The sequence below is a fragment of the Ricinus communis genome, chromosome 2, assembly GCF_019578655.1.
Source record: "Ricinus communis isolate WT05 ecotype wild-type chromosome 2, ASM1957865v1, whole genome shotgun sequence".
Classification (NCBI taxonomy): domain Eukaryota; kingdom Viridiplantae; phylum Streptophyta; class Magnoliopsida; order Malpighiales; family Euphorbiaceae; genus Ricinus; species Ricinus communis.
The window spans coordinates 12,817,437-12,838,995 of record NC_063257.1 but is presented as its reverse complement, the minus strand read 5'-3'; the positions used below and the strand labels follow the sequence as shown (position 1 = coordinate 12,838,995).

The 21,559-nt window shown below is 30.0% G+C and overlaps 2 protein-coding genes across 3 annotated transcripts; both read right to left on the bottom strand.

The window, feature by feature from the left end:
• Positions 1-666: 666 nt before the first annotated feature.
• On the bottom strand, positions 667-2,202 carry LOC8261691 (cytochrome b-c1 complex subunit 8). Its single transcript, XM_015727874.2, has 2 exons — positions 1,925-2,202; positions 667-1,053 (listed from the first exon to the last, which is right to left on the bottom strand). Exons 1-2 carry the CDS (start codon positions 2,092-2,094, stop codon positions 1,005-1,007), a joined length of 219 nt encoding a protein of 72 aa, XP_015583360.2. The 5' UTR covers positions 2,095-2,202; the 3' UTR covers positions 667-1,004.
• Positions 2,203-14,322: 12,120 nt separating this feature from the next.
• LOC8261692 (KH domain-containing protein At2g38610) lies at positions 14,323-18,573 on the bottom strand. Of its 2 annotated transcripts, none has more exons than XM_015727876.3 (7): positions 18,297-18,573; positions 18,096-18,187; positions 16,700-16,851; positions 15,953-16,069; positions 15,718-15,834; positions 15,319-15,462; positions 14,323-14,813 (listed from the first exon to the last, which is right to left on the bottom strand). In XM_015727876.3, exons 1-7 carry the CDS (start codon positions 18,563-18,565, stop codon positions 14,667-14,669), a joined length of 1,038 nt encoding a protein of 345 aa, XP_015583362.1. In that variant the 5' UTR covers positions 18,566-18,573; the 3' UTR covers positions 14,323-14,666. The 2 variants fall into 2 exon arrangements, with proteins under 2 accessions (XP_015583362.1, XP_002533340.2); XM_002533294.4 differs by having other exon boundaries at positions 15,953-16,066; positions 18,297-18,570.
• Positions 18,574-21,559: the final 2,986 nt, after the last annotated feature.

Genomic DNA, 21,559 nt, shown 5'->3' with positions numbered 1-21,559 from the left:
AGCAATCTAACTACAATTAAGGTTATGTTTAGTAGGATGTTTTCCTGGCAGGCTTGAATTCCGTCGAATGCGACTGAATTCCAGCAACGACCGAAAGGAAATTAATAAATTCAATTAAGTAGGTTGTTTTAATATTTTATTTCTAAACTAACTATTATAAATAAATTAAATATTAAAATAAAAACTGCGATTATATTATATTGCATAAAGTTTTTTGCTATAACCAAATATGGTAATAAAATGATTATTACATTACATTATTTCGTCATACCAAACATAACCTAAGTGTTATTGGAATGATGAAATAGACATCAACTTAACCATAGAAAATGTTCCCCAAAGAGATTGAGCAAAGGCGTGCAAATGACTCACTAGAGCAGTAAGATACCTCCAAAACAAAGTTTTTATGGCTTAGTTACCTTTTGGTCTGTATGAGGTTCTGAATTAGCTCCACAATAGAATATCAGACACTATCAAACATCAGAGACATTAGAAATCCTATTATGATTAATAAAGTCCACAAAATACAACAGATTTGGGACCTAACTTCCCCAACAGAGCAATGATCACAGAATAAAACAATGCATTTGGCTTCCTATCAGCAGGAAAAGAAAAAATTAAAAGACCACAATCAAGAATATTGACTCAAACTGACCATGACTAATGTAAGAAATAGAACATGGCATTTCTAATAAACGCCACAAATTCCATTAGAAAACAGTTTAACATGCTAATCTTATAATTGGGCCACAATGGATGATGAAGAAGCATTCAGTTATAGGAGAGAGTTTAAGACCATATATGCTGAGTATTTACCAATTCTGACAACATGTCAAGTACACATTTAGATTTAACATTGGCATAAAAAAAATTCATAAACAGAAGTTTGCTAACTAACTGCAACTGCAGCTAACAGCCAAGCATTCAGCTTATTGCCAGTAAAACAAGAAAAATATGAAGTTTTCCACAAAAATGTAAACAATCCCTGAACTGCATCTGAGACCTCAGTACCTGTGCTCCAACTTCTCCTTTTCCTGGTAGTTCTGCACGTACCTGCAATGATTACAAAACATGGAGCAGAGAAACATTATTAGCTCAACTAATGATAAGAAAACTGCACAGCATAAGTTAAATATTTCACATACAGACACGTTCTCAGGTCATTATGCAGTTATAGTTTTCATTACATAATGAAAACAATCTCCACGAAAAATCTAATCATTCTCCGTTACTTATTTTTACTTGCAACACTGGGAATAAGCTCGAACATATTTGTGTCTGGAGTAATTTGAGATGATTACCATCATCTGTTTCCGTGAGAAAGTTTGGCAAATAAGAACTCTTCATCTTTCCGTTGTAGTCTTATCGGGAAACAAAATTCACAAGAAAAAAAAAAAAAAACTGTGGAAGTCACAAGCAACCAATAACCCCCAACAATAGTCGGTTGGCAGCACCTCGAGCACTCAATAATGGTCTCTAGCGGTCCATGAAATAACGGGTATGTATCTATGTAGTTCCATATAGGTTCCTTTAAAAGTTATGAGTACTCAAAAATGGTCATTACAAATCATAAACATTACAGCATAGTGAACTAAAATAAAATAAGCACGAATTACCAAAAAAAAACAGCAAATTTACTTCAACAAATAATCACAGATCATATAGGTAATTAATTGCGTTAGGGATTTGACTGGAAGGTATTCAATTCAACTCGATATATAAAACCCTAAAATCTGGGGAAAACAGCAATCAAGCCCGATAGTAACCTATAATCCCTAAAATCATACAAGAAATGAGAATCTCATTAGAAAATAAAAAGAAGATCCAGGTAATATTATTAGGGTTTTCAAATTCAAATTTAACAAAACACAATAACTATTAAAAGATAAATGAAAAGGAGAAGAAGACGAAGAAAGGGAAATACGAGTAAACGCCGACAAGAGGGGCGAGAAGGAGTGTGGCGCTGATCCAGTTCTCGGAGACCTTGTGGTGGATCTTGTCAGGGAGATCTTTCCAGAGACCTGTCATTACCTTCTGTTGAAATGGTGAAAGTGAGTATATCACTGCCTTCATTCTCACTGGTTGCTTCCCCATCTCCTCGATCGAATTCGAACAAAAATTGCCTATACAGATGGATTTGCCCTGAACGCACTTCTTTTTTCTTCTTGTCCACTTTATTTTCTTTTATATTTTGAAGGGCAATAAAACGACTGAAATAGCAGCAGCCATTAATAATTCGATCATTTCTAGTCCAGATTACTTTGAGCCCATTAGGCCCATGAACATCTTGCAAGTCCTTTTTCTTCCCGAAACTTTTCAAAAAGTACCCTAAGATGAATTAAAAAAAAAATATTTGTACCGTGTAATTTTGTTTTTTGTTTTTTTAAATATTATTTTCTAAATTTTTTAGATTATTTTTTAATTTTTGATTGTTTTATTCAAAAATAATTAAAAAATAAAAAATTAACATCGAAATTCTAAGAAAAAAAATTAATTTTCTTTTATATTATAACACAATAAAATATATCATAAATTTGGTAAGAAATAAAAAATGAATATTTTTTATATCTTTTCCTTTTTAATCTATTTAAATGGTTTTAATTTCATTTTAAAATTGGAGTAGTTACTAGTTTTACCTATTTTTTATCTAATAAACTTGTTTTCTTTATAGTTTTTATTATATAAATTTTTTTTATATTATTATAAAATTAATTACTATCTACTTTATCCAAAGTTGATATCAAATCAATAAATAAAATTATTATTTGATCTTTACACCTTTGAGCAAGTAAGTGAAATGCTTAATTCTCAAATAAATCTCCTGCTTTATATTAGTTTCAAGTTTAATATGTAGTTTTTATTTTTTTTAATATTATTTTAATATTAATTTCAATTTTAGTTTTTGAATAAAATTATCAATTAAAATTCATTAATTTTTCCATAATTTCAATAATAAAAAATTGAATCAATGTTAAAAATATTAATTTATCTCTATATACTTTAAAATAATTATTCTCTCACTATTTTATTTAAATTTCAAAAATCTAAAATTTAAAATGCTTTCAACTCTTACAATAAAAGATAAAGAATAAAAAGAAACAAGAGATAGATTAAGAGGTTAAATTGTCAAATCTTCCTCTGAATTTTAATAAAAATAAATAAAATATTAGAAAAGAATATTTATTGTTAAATTATATATTAAAAAATGACAATGTTATAATTATTGAATGAATTAATAATCTTAATGCTAAATCCAGCCTTGTTTTTTTATTATTACGGCCAAAAATCACACCCATATTAATTATTTTTGGTTAATAACCTCATCAAAAATAAAATTTATTAAAATACGATATTAAAATTAAAAATTTAGAAATTATATGCTTATTTTAAAAATAAATATTAAATACAGAATTTAATTGATGAATAAGCTCAAGTAAAATAATTAATGTTAGTAAAAATAACTATAACATTATAATAAATTAAGTTTAATATCTAAAATTTATACACCAATGTTGGATTAGTTATTTTCTTCAGTGTCACTGTGGCAGTCTTCGATTGCTCCTAGTCAAGCCACGCCCTTTATTAACCGCCGCCGTCTTAGGCTAGCTGTGTTGTTGACTGCCCTTTTTTCTTTTGAGAATGTTCTTCGTGCCTTGATACCTACCTGCTTTGCGCGCATAATTTTTTTATTAATATATTTATTATTACCGCTCCGTGGACTTCTTTCGCTGCTTGAAGACGCTAGAGCAGCGCCGGCTGGGCCGTTTTATATATGAAGAGTCTATCAAGTAGGGTAGCTAATGGGCAAGATTTTCACTGTGTTGAAAAATTAATTCTTTCAGTTTCACAATAACAAGGTTATTCTCTAAAAGATCTACTAGCTCTAGATCCTCTTAGCACACAGTCTTCCTTCGTAATCCAATCAACAAGCTCGATACCCTATCAGTTTTAATTGGCACCGAACAAGATTTTGATTAAATCTGTTCCGGGCAAACTATGATCATAGTTACTTATATGAGGTTTCACGTTTTGTTTGGATTTTGCCTTCTAAATAAGCCCAATAACTTTAATTGCAGACAAAACTTGTTCCTAACAGCTTTTCATTTCTTTCTTTTCTCTTTAATAATATTTTGTTATTATGTTAAAACTATTATATTATTAGCATTTCTCCTATTTTTCTTGGAGCCAATGAAAGGAGAATGAAAATCATGCCCTTATTGAAAAATTAAACCCTCATGGAGAAGATTGGGAGATTAAGGCAAGAATTTCAAGATAATGGGATGTGAACTTTCAAAATGACAAAAGATTGATAAGCACTAAGATGGTCCTTCTTGATGATGATGAGAAGGTACTATAAATTATTAATTTTTATTGACTTTCTATGTTATTTTAGATTGTTTGCGTGCGCACGCGCGTGATTATATTATGTATGTAGCGCATGTAAATTAGATTCATGCATATTGATTTCATTCTTTTTTTTAAAAAAAAATCAGATTTATCTAATTAAAAATTTTGAGATCGTGATTAACAAATAAAATTATTGAATTATAAGTAATAATAAATATATGATAAGATCTCTGAGTAAAATAATGGTAAAAAAAGATTAAGATAGCTAACTCTAATATACCAAGACACAAGTTTGATTCTTTCTAATTTTGAAAATTAAGAAAAACATAGCGGCAAGACCTCTATCTTGACAGGTACCTTATGCTTTTTGATTTAAAAATTTATTTTTATTGCTCTTTAAGATTAATGTATTGCTGGTATTTAAGTATATATATGCTATGTTCTTCTTAATTTCTTTATTTTTAAAAAAATTAATAGACGTTTTTGGCATGCTAATTGGAAAGAATGAAATTGATAAAAAAGAAGATAACCTGTCCAAACTTTGATCGTTGAATTCCAAGATTTGAGGTGTTGTTTATTTTAATATTCTATTAAATGATTTGATATTTTTTATTAATTTTTCTATTATAATTTTTATATTTTTAATAACTTTTTTTTTTAATTTATTTTACTTTTGTAGATTGAATAAAATTTAAATAACCATTTGAAATGAGTTGATTCAGTTTTATAATGAGCAAAAAGCATTATCGTATGTTGCTTCTATTGGAAAGAGAATCATTTTGCCTCCTTTACTGGAGAACTAAGATATATGGTGTAGAATTATCAAGATGCGATGACAATTTGTCGATGGACTGGAAATCTAGAATTATTTCTAACTTTCACGGCAAATCCAAAATGACATGAAATCAGATATATGAAAAGTAAAAATAAAAGGCAAAACATTGAAGATAAAATAGATATTATTAATGTTTCAGTAACATTTAGATATGGTACTTATGGACCAAGTATTTCTTCACCATCTTTCTGATGATGAAAAGAGTCCTTTTTCACGTCTAGATATCTAACAATTATAGGAGAACTCATTGGATGAGATTTATCCATATTAAAACTCTTTAATATTTTTTCAATATAAGTTGATTGATGAATAAAAATCCTTCCAAATAAATATTCGATCTGCAGATCGAGACAAAGTTTTTGTTTGCCTTAAATTTTTCATTTCAAATTCATTTTTTTTAAATAAGTTACTGTTTTTGTCAACTCTTCAGAAATTCCAATGATGTTTAAATCATCAGCATAAACTGCAATTATTACAAAACTAGAATTTATTTTCTTAATAAAAAAACATGAATAAAATTGAGTTGTTAGTGTATCATTCCTTCAAAAGATATTTACTTAGATAATTATGCTACATTTGTATAGATTGTTTTCATCCATATAAAGAATTTTATAGTTTAATTGAATATATTTCTCGTGGTTTTGAGCTACATGCTTTTAGTTTTTTAGAAACTTTCATATAAATGTCATTATCAAGTGATCCATATAAATAAACTGTAACGATATCCATAAAATGTATATGAAGTCCTTATGAACTTGTCAAGCTAATTAAAAATCTAAATGTGATTGCATCCACAACTCAAGAATAAATTTCTTCATAATCAATGTCAGATCTTTGCGAGAAATTTTATGCTACAAGTCATGCTTTGTATCTAACAAATTCATTTTTCTCATTGTATTTACGTATAAAAACCCATGTATAGCCTATTGGCTTAATATCTTTATGTGTTAAAATAATGGTTCCAAAGATTTGACGTTTTTCTAATGAGTTTAATTCTGTCTGGATTGCATCTTTCCATTTAGGCCAATCATTTCTTTGTCAATATCCAATGACGAACTTAGGTTCAATGTCTTCACTTTCTTATGCAATATCAACTGTCACTATATATGTAAATACTATCAAGATTGAAGAAAAGAAGAAAGATGTGTCTGTATCATTACGTATTACATGCTGGTTATATACATAGAGAGCTAACAACTATATAAGGAAAACCTAGCTATCTGTGTATCTATACAAGGAATAACCAATACAATGAAATACATAATAAGAGGAATTAGCTAAGTGACGACTAATGGTTTGACCCGATGATTCTTCTCTTATTGACATCCCTCTTCAAATTGATGATAGTTATCAACAAGCATCAATTTGCTGGTAAGATATGCATGGCGAGCTGAAGATATAGGCTTAGTGAATATATCAGCAATTTGATCATGAGAAGAAACATGGATAAGATGTAGAATTTCATCATGAACTAATTCATGAATGTAGTGGCAATCCACCTCAATATGCTTAGTCCTTTCATGTTGTACTGGATTTGTTGCAATGCTGATAGCACTAGTATTGTCTCCAAAAAGAGTGATAGGTTATGAGCAAGGAACACCTAGTTCTGCAAGGAGTCGTTGAAGCCATACAATCTCTAAACTAACAGAAGACATTAAGCGATACTCAGCTTCTGTCGATGATTTAGACACCCGAGCCTGCTTCTTACACTTCCAGAAAATGGGAAAAGCACCCAAAAATACACACCAGCCTGTTGTGAAACGCCGAGTATCAACACACCCGGCATAATCAGCATCGGCATATGCTATCAAAGTTGGAGAATTATTTGAAGGAAAAAATAAGCCACAGTCACAAGTACCCTTAAAATAGCGAAGAATACGATGAACAGTTGAGAGATGATGCCGACGAGGTTGAGAAACAAATTGGCTTACAACCTGTACAGCAAAGGAGATATCGGGCCGTGTGATAGTGAGATAAATAAGACTGCCTACTAACCGGTGGTACAAAGTAGGATTCGAGATAAGTACTCCATCTTCACGTGTCAATTTCAAATTTTGCTCCATGGGGGTGGAGCAAACTTTGTTATCAGTTAAATTGGCTATTTTCAGCAAGCCATCAATGTATTTACATTGAGTAAGAAGAATGACACTAGAAGAGTAAGATACTTCGAGGCCAAGAAAATAAGTAAGAATGTCGAGATCTTTCATATGAAAAGAATCATGGAGATGCTTCTTGAAATTTATAATTCCTTATTCATCACTACCCGTAGTGACCATATCATCTACATAAAGAACCAATATCACAAAACCAGCATGAGAGTGACGAGTAAATAAAGATGGATCATTAGGACTCTATTGAAAACCAACTGCACAAATGGTAGAATAAAATTTCTCAAACCAAGCCCGAGGCGCTTGCTTCAGGCCATATAGAGATTTTCTAAGTTTACATACCAGATTACGATCAACAAGTATCCAGGAGGACACTTCATATAAACTGTCTCTTTCAAGTCTCCATGGAGGAAAGCATTTTTCACATCTAACTGATACAATGGCCATTGTTTACAGGATGCAATAGCTAGAAAGGTGCTAACAGTCGTCATTTTAGCAACAAGAGAAAATGTTTCGTCATAGTCAATCCCATATTCCTGTTTATAGCCTTGGGCCACCAAACGAGCTTTATATCTATCTAAGGTACCATCAGCTTTAACCTTAATAGTATAAACCCATTTACTTCCTATCACAGAAGCGTTTGATGATCGAGGAACTAAATCCCATGTATGATTTTCATCCAATGCCTCAAGCTCGTCTTCCATGGCTTTTCTCCAACATGCTTGGTCTGATGCCTAATTAAAAGTAGAAGGAATCTTGACAGAATTGAGATTAGTAAATAAAGTATACCTGTCAGGAGGTCTCCCAAAGTTTGAACGTTTTGATCTTTTCAAGGGTGGTGAATTTTGTGGTGGAGCAGTGATGGAAGAGGTTGAAGGAGGACCTTCTGGATCATGATCAAAAGTAGGCTGAATAGTTGTTTCATCATCATTGATTGGATCATTATGAAAAGAGTCACAAAAATTTTGCAAAAAAGAAATGGACGAACTGGAATCTGATGGCATAGAAGAGGAACCATAAAAGTACACATTTTTAAAGAAAAGTACATGACGAGAGACACACATTCTTTTATTTTGAAAATCATAACAAACATAGCCTTTTTGAGCATCACTATGACTAAGAAAAAAAATATTTGGCAGCCTTTGCAGTCAGCTTATTTCGTTCATATGGAGAAAGCAAGACAAAGCACACACAACCAAAGATACGAAGATGCCGGTAATTTGGAGACTTGTGATAAAGAGAATAATATGGAGACTGATTTCCCAGTGTGGAAGTGTTTTGACGATTGATAAGATGAACTGCAGTATGCACTGCTTCGACCCAAAATTGAGGAGGAACACAAGATTCAAGTAAAAGAGTTCTAGCAATTTCCACAACATGGCAATTTTTTCATTCTACTACTCCATTCTGTTCTGGTGTCCCAGTACAAGATTGTTGAGTTACAGTTCCTTTTTCATGAAAGAACTTAATAAGATCTGAAGCAAAAAATTCTCCACCAAAATTCGAACGAAGTATTTTAATTGTTTTGTCAAATTGTGTTTCAATCATGGTGAAAAAGATTTTTGCTATATTAGCCAATTCAGATTTTGATCGTGAGAAATATACTCATGTAAAACGTGTATATTGATCAATGAACATGACAAAGTACTTATATCCAAGTCTTGACAAAACAGGTGAAGGACCCCATAAGTCACAGTGTATAAGATAAAAAGGTTCATTAACTTCCGTAGTACTGGAAGCAAAATGTAACTTTGCAAATTTTCCAAGAACACAACTTTGACAAGTTTTTAAAAAGTCAGACTTAACATTCAATTTGTCTGGAAGAAAATTAGACTTGAACATATATTCTAACCTACTAGCATGCGGATGACCAAGACGACGATGCCATAGATTCCAAGTATTATTAGCAGTTGAAGTGTAGAATGAGACTATGAGATATGCTGGGAAACTCTTTTCATTTACCAAATCTAGATGAAACAAGCTTCCTTGTTTATGCCCCTTCATGATCACTTGACTCGTTCGAAGGTCCTGTACATCACATCCAAGAGAGGAAAATTTAACCAAACAATTTTGATCAGTCAATTGTCCAACAGAGATCAAATTAGCAATTAATCGGGGAATAAAAAAAAACATTAGGCAAACAAATAGAATTTTTGGATTTATCGGTCAGACATATAGTGCCAATCCCTTCAATTGGTAATTTTCTTCCATTAACAGTAACAATGGTTTATTTTAAATGATAAGGTTTAACTTCTGAAAAAATATATTTTTTTCCAGACATGTGATTAAGGGCAGCTGAATCAAGAAACCATTTGATTCCTTTACCTGATAACCCGGCAATAGAAAAAGCGGAAGAAATAGCACCTGGAAGAGCTGATTGCAGAGTCTCTTGAATCATTTGTTGTACTGCTTGTGGCGTGAGATCACTCTCATTGGGAGTTGATTTTCCTTTATCATTGCTCATGGTAACAAAAACAGATGAACCTTGCTTCTTTTTCAATAATCTGCAATCTAGAATTATATAGCCTGGCTTCTTGCAATAATTACAAATATTGCGCTTTTTGCAATGAGATTGAATATGCCCTAGTTCATCACAATGTCTACAACGAGTATCTTCTTTGCCTCCTTATTTTTTGGTTTTGATTGGAATTTTCCACATGAAGCAATAAAAATTGCATCAACAAAATTTGATTTAGTATCTAGTTGGGCTTGTGTGTTCAGCCTTGACTCTTCACGGATCCGATCTCCAAGCACAGATTTCATAGTCAAATCACCTCGATTAATTAAAGTGGATCTCGCGTTCTCAAATTCAGGGCGAAGCTTTATGAGAAAATGCATAATCCTTCCACGGTCTCTCTGTTTTTTAATCTCGGCATAAGCTATATCTGAGATTGAACAAGAAGAGATCATATCTTGTTCAGTCCACAATTTCATGATTTCAACATAGAAACTTCGAATATCTCTGCCCTCTTGACTGATACTTGCTAGTTCATATTCAATTCCAAATTGCCTTGCTTGGTTTACCTAAGAATATACTCCTTTAAGATGATTCCACATTGCAACAGCTGTTTTGAAGCACCTCAAACTTAATGCAATATCAGGTTCAATTGAGTTTAATATCCAGGTAATAACTTGAGCGTTCTTTGTCTTCCATTGGCGTTTTGCTTCTGCATCACCTTCTTCCTTTTGAGACCCATCAAGAATGGTAGAAAGTCCCTTTTCTTCAACAAAAATCTAAAACTAAAATTCCCAAAGAGCTTAATTTTTGCCATTAAATTTGACAGAGATGGATTCACTCTTGGTTGCATCCATATCGAATCCTCTAAAGGATGTTTGAATTTATAAAATAGTTGTAGCAAAGAAACAAATTTAATAATTTTCTCAACCTAGCTCTGATACCATGTCAAGATTGAAGAAAAGAAGAAAGATGTGTCTGTATCATTACGTATTACATGTTAGTTATATACATAGAGAGCTAACACCTATATAAGGAAAACCTAGCTATCTGTGTATCTATACAAGGAATAACCAATACAAGAAAATACATAATAAGAGGAATTAGCTAAGTGACAGCTAATGGTTTGACCCGATGATTCTTCTCTTATTGACAAATACATTATCAACAATAGTTTCATTTTGATTCCATCTCTTACCTTAAGTGACATAATTGATTGCTATCTCATTGTTTTAATCATCTTTAAGCACTTGAACCTTTTATGGAATTACTTGTTCATCTATGTCTTTTATTATAGACTCTTTAAGAATAAATTTTAGGATTATCACTTGGTTTATTTTGTTCCCTTTTCTTTCTTGAATTTTTATCCTTATAACCAGGTGGCCTATCATGCTTTTAGCGTATTATGAACTCGTTTGCTATAATATTAACATGTTGTCCTACCGGGACATCAATTATAACCAGAGCATTTTTATCTGGTATATGAGATTTAGTAACTCTCTTTGAATCATAAAATTCATATGGCAATTGGTTTGCTATACTTACAAATGAATGATCCTTTGAACTTCTAATCCATATTATTTTGAATAAGGATCAAGATTATTTAATGTGGAGGGAGGTGGGGGAGAGGGTTGTCAATTGAGACACAAGCAACACATTTAAAAGTTCTCAAATGAAAAATATTTGGCTATTGGCTAGAAACCAACTGTAATAATGAAAAATTTAACTAGTTTGGTCTGATGCGAATAATAGTTGCTGCATGTAAAATTACTTGTTCTCAAGAAATTATTAGGAGGTTTATTTTTATAAGCAATGGTATAGCTATTAATTGGAGACGTTTAATAAAAGATTTTGCTAGACCATTTTGAGTATGAATATGAGCTATTGGATGTTAACAGTTATTCCAATTGATATGCAATAATCATTAAAGACCTTATATGTAAATTAGCCAGCATTATCAAGACGAATTGTCTTAATAGCATATTCTGAAAATGTGCTCTTAATTGAATTATTTAAGCAAATAATCTAGTAAATGCCACATTTTGAGTTGATAATAAACATACATGTGACCATCTTATTGATGCATCTATAACATTATAAAATATTTTACTGGTTCACATGATGGATGAATTGGTCCATAAATATCACCTTGTATACGTTACAAATCTAGGTGATCCATTTTCAATTTTGCTCGGTGAAAGCCTAATAATTAGCTTTCCTTGAGAACAAGTCGAACATAAAAATTCATTAGATTGAAGAATCTTCTGGTTCTTAATGGATGGTCATAAAGTTTTCAATAATTTTTCGCGTCATTATTGATCCAGGATGACCTAATTGATCATGCTAAATAAGAAAAGTGTTTTGATCAATAAGCTTATAACTTACTACCACATTTATTTTAATAATACATATATATGTGTAATATAAGCTAAAGGAGAAAGTAGGTTCTCCAATATGCATTTATTTCCCATTGCGAGGGTTGTAATATAGAGATGTTCAATATTTCTATATAATATCAATGTCGAATATCTTTAAAATTCTTCTACAAGATTTTTTAGAGAATAATGTATTTTTAATAAAGAAATATGTATCTCCAAGTAGTAATATTTTTACTTTTTCAGAGCCTTCAATTATTGTTTTAGTACCAGATATTGTATTGATATAAATTTCTTCCGTTGTTAAGTGAGAAAAATATTTCTTATCTTTTAATATGGTGTATGTGGTAGCACTGTCTGCAAGACATAAATCTGCATCATTAATCCTACCAAAAACTGAGTATGATTCATAATATGTTATCTTTCTATATAAAAAATAAATAACACGTCAATTAGTATTAATCTCTTAGAGACTAATATATTTAGTTCTTTAGGAACATAAAAATATTTACCTTTAATAAATTATGATACTAGATTTCAAGATACTTAGTTTTTCAAGAACTTAGAGTCAAAATTCTTCAGAAATTTATGCCTTAGTTATTTATTTAATTAGTTCTTCAAGAACTAAAACTAACACTAGTTCTTTAGGAACTAAAACTAACACTAGTTCTTTAGGAACTAAAACTTATAATACAGTTCTTCAGGAACTACATGTAACACTAATTTTTCAGGAACTAGAAATTAATTAATATTAACTAATATTAGATAATATATCTATAATATAATAAATAAATAAAATAAGATAAAAATAAAATAAAATTATGATTCTGCAAAATATACAGATAAAATTATAATTGCAACACAAACTAGTATTTGGCTAAAATAAAATAATTTAGTAAAATTTCAGAAATCACAAAACCAAAATAAAGAAAAGTGTTATGTACTAATTACGTTTACCAAAATGGATCATTGTGAATTCAATAATAAATTCAATAAAATTAGAGTCTAGCTTCATACAATTTTTTAAAGAATATATGAAAAGAAAAAGAAAAAACTCTATCTTCAATTATGTTTTAAATAATCATACTGCCAACTGAACTTAAGGCGAATCTTACCAATCGCCCTTAAGAGCTCCTTTTCTTAGATAATAAGTGAGACTTTGAATGAAGGGCTCGCTCTTTCAACCCAACTAGTTGATGAAAAGGTCAAAGGCAGTCTCTTTAGATTCAATTCAAACTCTTTTTTGTTATGAAATAAAGAATAATAAAAAGAATAAAGAGTTGTACAAATAAAGATCAAAAACAAAGAAAATATAGGTGTAAGAGATTACATAGATAGAGTTCTATGTACATCCAATATAATTCAAACACTTTAATATTATCATAATAAATTATATTAAATATAATAATTATCATAACTATTACATATTAATAATAAATCTTATTATCTTTATGATAAAATATATATATATATACATTAAAGAATAAAAAATTTAAATTTGAATCATAAAAAAGACGGTTAAAAAAAATTTATAACCCGTTTGAAAATTTATTGGTCGAGTATAATAATTAGAAAAAAAAATTCAATCTATACATATGAATAATAAAAAGAAAATAAATAGTAAAAATTCTAACAATCTAATTTATTGAAAATAATTATTATATAAGCATATAGAAACTTATCGGTGTAATAAAATATATACAATTAAAGTTGATAAATATATATACTTTTCATGCTTATTTGCCTTGGCATTTAATAAATATAAGAATCATACAAAACTATATTATATAATTTTTAGAAATGATTAATATAGATATAAATAGAAATATCATAAAAATAAAAATGAAACTTATATTTTACACTAATATTATTATTAATTAAATTATATAAAATATATAAAATAAAAAAATTTAACCATAAAATAAATAAAATAATCATTGCTAGGATTTATATATACAAGGTTGAGCATCTTAAACACAGATCACTGGATTCTCCCAGACAAGCCTCTAAACTAATTAAGCAATCACAATAATTCAAAATGGAAGGAAGATTTCAGAAGGACCAAACCCAAAATCCTCTCACAAATGTTCATATTTATTGTGCAATCACACTAAATTCATTTCAACTGATGCATTTCTTCTCTTTGAAAACACCCTTTCAGAAGAGAAGAATTCACATTTCTGAAAGAATTAAGAGGGCAGCAATCAAAATAAGTCCTTGCATCCACTATTGGCATATATAATTACAGACTAGTTTCAGACAAAGAATTCATGTTAATTACAGAACAAATTCAATAATTTTTATAAACTTGTACACCTGCAAACAATTACATTGACAAAGCTGTAACAAATGAATTTCTATTTCCTTTCTCTTGTTAATGTTTATGTTACCCAATGAATAACCAAAGTCGAAACTACCAGCCACGTCTTCAAAGCATTTCTTTTGCAGCTATACAGGATTGACATATAATGAGAGGCATTAAGTGGTAACAAATATTCAAAGAGTGTTTTAAAAGAAAACCAGCAAGGAGATTGGATCACGAGGTATTATTGACCAGTCTTGGCTCGCTTCATTCCGCTTGAAGTGAACGGAGAGACACTGCCACTCGGTCGAGGGCTCTCTTCCCTGTAATTTGAATTCAACATTGCTAATTCTCTCAGCTGTTGTCTCTTATAGATATCCTGCGACTCGTCCTGTCCAATGGAAGATGGAGACAAGTGAATATCTGGGAAGCAATGTTCACCAGTACATTTTCATACTTAGGTAGAAGTAGGATCCTAATATGAGTTAGCAAAATGTTGTTCAAGATCCTGCAATTGAAGACCTTAGAAAATGAAAATCATTATCCAAAATCTAAATTTATGGAGTTGAGTCTCATGTGTGCTAGCAACAGTCTAATTGCCAGAAAGGAACGAACTGAATATCAGGATGCGGGAGCAAAAAGATATCCAGTGCAAACACTATGATGTCAATAGCTCATTGTCCTCCATGGAGTCCCATATAATAATGGATCGGCACACTTCAGCAGATTGCAAGTAAGCATCAGCCATCACAATATGTAATTTGATGTAAATAAACAAAATAAGACAGTACAAATCTACAAAGCCAAATGTGAACAAAATGAAATAATCGTGTTAAGAAAATGATAATCAGAAGGCCCAAATAATATATCAAAAGAATAGAAGCTAGTAGATATACCACAGGTTTAAGCAGTTCTTCAATGATTTCCCGTGCTTGTCTCAATCGCATATCCACAATATTGACAGGTAATTCAGCTTCAATTAAAATGTGCAGAGGATCACTCAGGTGTTCATACCCCGGTCTTCCCCTTAATGAATCTTCCTTTAGAGTTAAAAAGAATAAGAAAAATCTATTAAGAAAATAACAAACTACAGGAAAAGCAGCAAAAAGTAACAAACTACAAGAAAATCAATTGGCAATGAATCATTCTGGATAATTTGGCTGGGGACAAAAGCATGGTTTACATGGATTTAAGCAAGCAAATTATGTTTCAGAAAATTCAGCCAATATCCTAGACTCTAGGCATTGGTATTGCAAGGTTGAGATGCTGGATTATTATCAGCAAGAAAACATTACCTTCTCAGGGTCTTTTATTGAACCTTTTCCTCTAATATACACGCGACAACCCGTAGAAGCTTCCACTCGCTTCAATGAATTGCCCCTTGGGCCCAGAAGCCGACCAACAAAATTGAACTAAACTCCACATACAAATTAAAGATTCTGTTACTTATCAATTCACATATTATGCAAAACCAAATATCTATAAAATACATGTAAACACAAGCATGCCAATATAATACACATGGCTTACATTTGGATAGCTATCAACAGGAATATCCAAACGCAAGATTTTCTTCACAATATAGGAACTTGGGCTCGCTGGTGCTGCTTGCCAGTCAACATTCATCCCTTGTGCTCCCAATCTCTGCTATATAAAGAACATGATGTCATACTAGTGTAACTGGAAGTGATATATGTATTGAAGTTGGAAAGGGAAAAAAGGACAGGAGGATGAAGAAAACTAAATTATTACAATCCAGCTATTCAGCTACAGACAAGCAATATGCAAGACATATACAAATGATTAGTAGTTCCAGAGATTTGGTTTGACTAGCATACCATGTTAGGTGGGCCAACACTTATATATACTTGAAATAAGAAACATAACAGTTACCAATTAAAGAATGATTTTGTCCTTGATAAAACAACTGTCAAACAGTATTCAACTTCCAAGACATAGGTTTTTAAAGAAGTATAGAGATTTTTTTCAGGTAGCCTTCTAAATAAACCATAACTCTCAACCAACACTCTGGTCTAGATCAGCGAGTTAATAAGCCACAGGAGTATGTAGGAGCATGTTATTAAGAAAATAATAATCATACATCCGAATATCTGCTTGATTTCTTAATTTAGACATGTAAACTTCTAGTAAATTCACCCAAATTACTTTTCCTGCTAGAATGTGAATGGAAAATGGCCATAACATTTTAAGACAACAAGCATGGTGACAGAACTGCCAAACTAAGAGATTGCATTTAAATTAGTTCCAAACACTTACCTCTTGTGGCAGTCCATTCCACCCCATGATGCTTGTTCCCCTATTACTTGCTAGTATTTCTGAAGATGCCATAGGACTTAAGCTTCCACGTTGCAGTCTATCAAAATCACTGAAGCCCTGGTTGGGAATCATTCCAGAAACTCTTAATATCTCTGCTGACATAAAAGAGTAATGTTTAACTATTTGAACTTCTTTATAATAAAAACAAAATGAAAGCATGTATTGTTTCCCTGTGAAGTTTATGCTGATGTTTAAGAGATGGCAAAAAAATGTGAAAAGATGTGCAAACCATACAGACTTACAATTCTACTAGATGTTAGAATAATAATTAAAATAATAAAAGGTAGCCTGATGACAAAAAACTCAAACATTTGCATGTTACAATTTTATCTTACCGTTCTAGTTTTTGCAATTTTCTCCTATTTGTACTTTCAGTTGCAACCTAATTTAACTATTTTAATTTTATTTGTTTCTCACTCGTCAACTTTCACCTTTGACATTGCGGAGGGGCACAAATGACTCCTCATGACCGTCGCCAGAAGGCTCCCCATAACGGCGTGACCTTCCAGCAACCATCAGTGCTAATAACGACATAATAGGCGATGATCAAGTAGCCTCAAATAATTTATTGGATAAAACTGCAACTAAAAGGTTCAAATAGGACGAAATTGCAAAAATTAAGAAGGCATGATAAGATTGCCAAATTACTCGAACATTGGCATCTTTCTTATTAGGCACCACATTGGATTGTTCAGTCATTTCAGAAAGTTTCCCTATAAATTATGATCTCGTTCAACCAGAGTGCAAAAGGTGGAGTTCTGGCAATTAAGAGGTTTATGAACTTTAGGGCACCGCAATCTATTTTAACAAGCTAGTTAGTGCATTACTCCGACTCCTGAAAAACTGCAATTAGAAATAGTTCTTGCATATTCTAGATTCTGATCTATTGTGAACTTGTGACGAATGACCTGACAATGGCTATCTACCACTACTCATTTAACCAAGAAGCAGCTATTTATGACTAAAGTTGGCATGTTTGGTAAGACAGACGCTAGTTGGGTAATGCTATCATGAAGTAACTCTATAGGTTCCTCCATTGGAATTACTTATCTATGGGAGAAACAGCTATCTTCAATGGCCTATACATTCTTGAACAATGTACACATAAGAGGTTCAACAGAACTCTTCCCTAAACTCCAACAAGAAAAAAGAATCACAATCGATCCAGTACATACTCCTGCGCAACTTGAACAGAAAACATCATGGAAGCATGGTACAGAGTTTGTAATATAAAGAAAAGAGTATACCTAATTCTAATCAAGTTAAATCAATTACAAGAAAACCAAGAAATCAGATAGTGGAGTTTAGATCGAAGTTAAAAGGGTAAAAGAAGAACCTTGATTCAAAAGTCGGCTACATATAGGGAGAACCTGGTTGAAAGGTCCCAACTTCTGGTGTTCTTCTAACAGTTCTGTCAAATACTGACCACTAAAAGTAAAAGAAAGGAAAACCCAGAAACCAATCAATCAATCAATCAAAAGAAGAATAAGGAGATGATGAAGGTAGATGCAAAAGTTGTGATGATGTAATCAGCTACCTATCAACATCAGGAGTTGTTCTTATATGTGGAGACAAAGCTCTTGCAGGTGAAAAATTCTGTGCATATAAGCCTGACATGAATATGATACTTGACAAACAGAAGCAGAAGCAAATTAACAAAGGCAGAGAAGAAGAAGTGGGGGGCTGTGAAAGGTGAAAAAACCAGGAGGGCAGAGAGAGAGAAAGAGAGAGGAGGAGATGAAAAACAATAAATGGGTGGGTGCAAATTTGCAAAATGAAGAGTGGGCTTTTCGGTAGGGCAGTCATGGTGGGGTTTTAATATAGGAGCGGGGTTTTAATGGTGCTTTGTTGGCCATTCTTTGTCCTTCAAAGCTTGCCCTTTTTCTTTTTTCTTTTCTTTTTCCCTAAAAAATAAAAGAAACTCTTCATAAATCAATGTGCCTGGCTAGTATAATAATTTCTACCTACAGTAAGATAAGAAAAATTAAATTGATTTATAAAAATATTTTATATTATATTTAATTATTTAAAATTAATAAAAATATATATCAATAATATTTTATATATAAGTGGAAAGATATGTTTAAACTATACAAAAATGATTGAAAAAAAAATCAACTTCTACTTAAATTCCACTCACCTCACCATTTTCTATTAGTTTATGTAAAATTTATTTGAATCAACGACGATTCAAATAACACAAAATTCTATTAAATTATTTCTAAGATCATCTTATTAGTTAATAATTTAATTATTATTTTTTTTAAAATCAAAACATTTTAAATCCACTTATAATTAATAATATTTATAAATTTTGTTATATTTATAATAATTAATACAATAATTATTTTTACTTTATAATTCAGTATCGAGACCTCGAATGAATAAAAAAAGAAAAAAAAAATATGCCCACATGAGACACAAGAAGTAGTAAAAGGAGAGGAGTCTTTAGGGTTGATGATTCAAATGGGCACTTGATAGTGATGCAACATAATGATTCACCAGTCTCACACTAGAGGGAGTGTGCTACACTAAATAGGGATTAATTACTTGTGCAATTTAAATCTCAAAAATATTACTTATACCCATTTTGGATACTCATTTTAGTCAAATTCATACCCAAAAAGAGTCTTGTAAAATAAATCTGGTTTTTTGTTTCTATAAATAGTTAGGGTTTTGGATGTATATTTCTTTTAAAGTATGATTTCAGTTACTTTATTGTATATTAATTTATGTAGCATTTATAATAAAAATATATTTTGATAATTAGGGTGGCGATGAACTTTTCAAATCAGATTAATTTGTTTTGATTCGGTCTAATCTAAAAAGAATGAATCGGATTAGTTTAATTGTGTATATTCTTTTGAATTATTTATTTTTAAAATTAAAATTTATAATAATATTATATATAATTTTACACAACATTTGATAATAAATAAAAATATTAAATATTAATTTAAAATAATGAGTCGGCTATTATTACTATTTTTATTCCGTATAAATATAATTACCATCTATTAACATTATTCGATGATGAATCAAAACTCAAAAACTTTTCAAATCTTTATAATTTATAAGTACTAATCATATTACTCTCCAATTTGCTTACTCGAATATAATTTAAAATCATTGGAGGAATAAAAACAAATTAGGTTAAAATCATTTTTGTTGAATTTCATAAAATGTTTAAGTGCCACATAGTTGTAAGAATAATTTAAAAAGAATGGCACATACACAGAGGAAGAGCGTGGGAACTGAAACTTGTCGGTTACTGAATATTCGCATCAATTGGAGTGGTAACAAAGACTTTTACGTAGTCTGCTGTTAATCCTTATGAAAGGACATTCTTTATTATTATTATTATTATTATTATTATTATTATTATTATTATTATTATTATTATTATTTTGACGAGATTATTATTATTATTATTACAACACAAAAAGCATATAACAAGGTTTAATTGTTAACAAATTATAGATTTATTTAGCAAAGAAATATAAAAGTTTAGGGTCATTGGTCAATCCAGTCTTAAAAGTTTTAGATTAGACTTGTCCCAACTCACTCCTTTCTATTGGATTCCATCCTTTTCTCCATTTTTTTTTTTTTTTTTGTAATCTTTAGATCTTCATTTGTCAGCTTTTTGGAGTATAAATCATGTTAATGAGAGACGTTATAAATATCATTCATCATAATGAATTTATATTATTTTGATCTAAAATTATATCAACATATATAAATTCTTAAATAAATAAAAATTTCAATTTACCTTAATGGAGTTTTTAAATATTTAATTATTAAATGTTATTTGATAATTTTTCCATCTTTAGATGAGTTTTTTTACCGAAAATTAATTGTCATTAATTTTTTATTAAATTTAATTAAAGAAAAATATAAAATTCTTATAAAAAGAAAAAAAAAACTCTCATAAATGGAGCACTAATAAAATCCACTTCCTCAAAATAAATTATATTAATAAAAAACTAAATTAAATCTAGAAAATATAACATTATTAAAATAAAGAAAATTAAAAGTATAATATAAAAAATAGGAATGGCTATCACTTCTAATTCTTTATTCCTAAAAAAGAAGAGGAATAAGAACTTCCAGCACAAATGGAAGGATTTGGAATCTTATTAATAATTAATTATCTTTCTCTCTAATAAGTATTAGAAATAATTTTTAATTACGTCATAAAACCCACTTCTTATATTTTTCACAAATGTTTTTGTATTATTTCTTTAATGATTCTAAAAGATGACTTTATAAAAATTGAATTTTGTACATATTTCTAAAAACTAAATCTGGAAGAATTTTAAAAAATAAAATAAAATAAAAGGTATATCAAAATTGCGTTAAAAAACACACCAACCAACCCTTAAATTATTTTTTATTAATAAAAACTATTTAAAAACTTAAATTCTAAGAAGTTATCTAATTTATCAATTTTTTAAAATTTTTTAAGAGCTATATTTTATCTCTTTAAATTTAATAAGAAAAAAATATTTTATTAATTTTTTCTTTAAATTATAATTAAAGTTTGTCTAAATAGAGCTACTATGGAAGAAAATATTTTTGAAAATTTTTTAATTTTAAAAACTGTTTTTTTTTAAGGTGTAATTAATATTTTTTCTAAAGTAAATTTAATAAAAATTATTTAACATAAAAAAATTAATTAATTAAATTAAAAGAATCTAAACTTATTTCTTTTAAAATTTTGATTGGGATTAATTATGTATAATATTTATTTGAAATTCATGAATGAAGGTCTATTTTGATATTGACGTTGAAATAAACGAT

Coding starts and splice junctions, on each gene's coding strand:
- LOC8261691 (XM_015727874.2), bottom strand. CDS start 2,094: ATGGGGAAGCAACCAGTGAGAATGAAGGCAGTGATATACTCACTTTCA. Junction 1,054..1,924: donor CCTCTTGTCGGCGTTTACTC/GTATTTCCCTTT, acceptor TAATCATTGCAG/GTACGTGCAGAACTACCAGG.
- LOC8261692 (XM_015727876.3), bottom strand. CDS start 18,565: ATGACTGCCCTACCGAAAAGCCCACTCTTCATTTTGCAAATTTGCACC. Junction 16,852..18,095: donor TAGCCGACTTTTGAATCAAG/GTTCTTCTTTTA, acceptor TTATGTCAGCAG/AGATATTAAGAGTTTCTGGA. Junction 15,835..15,952: donor CTGTTGATAGCTATCCAAAT/GTAAGCCATGTG, acceptor TGTGGAGTTTAG/TTCAATTTTGTTGGTCGGCT.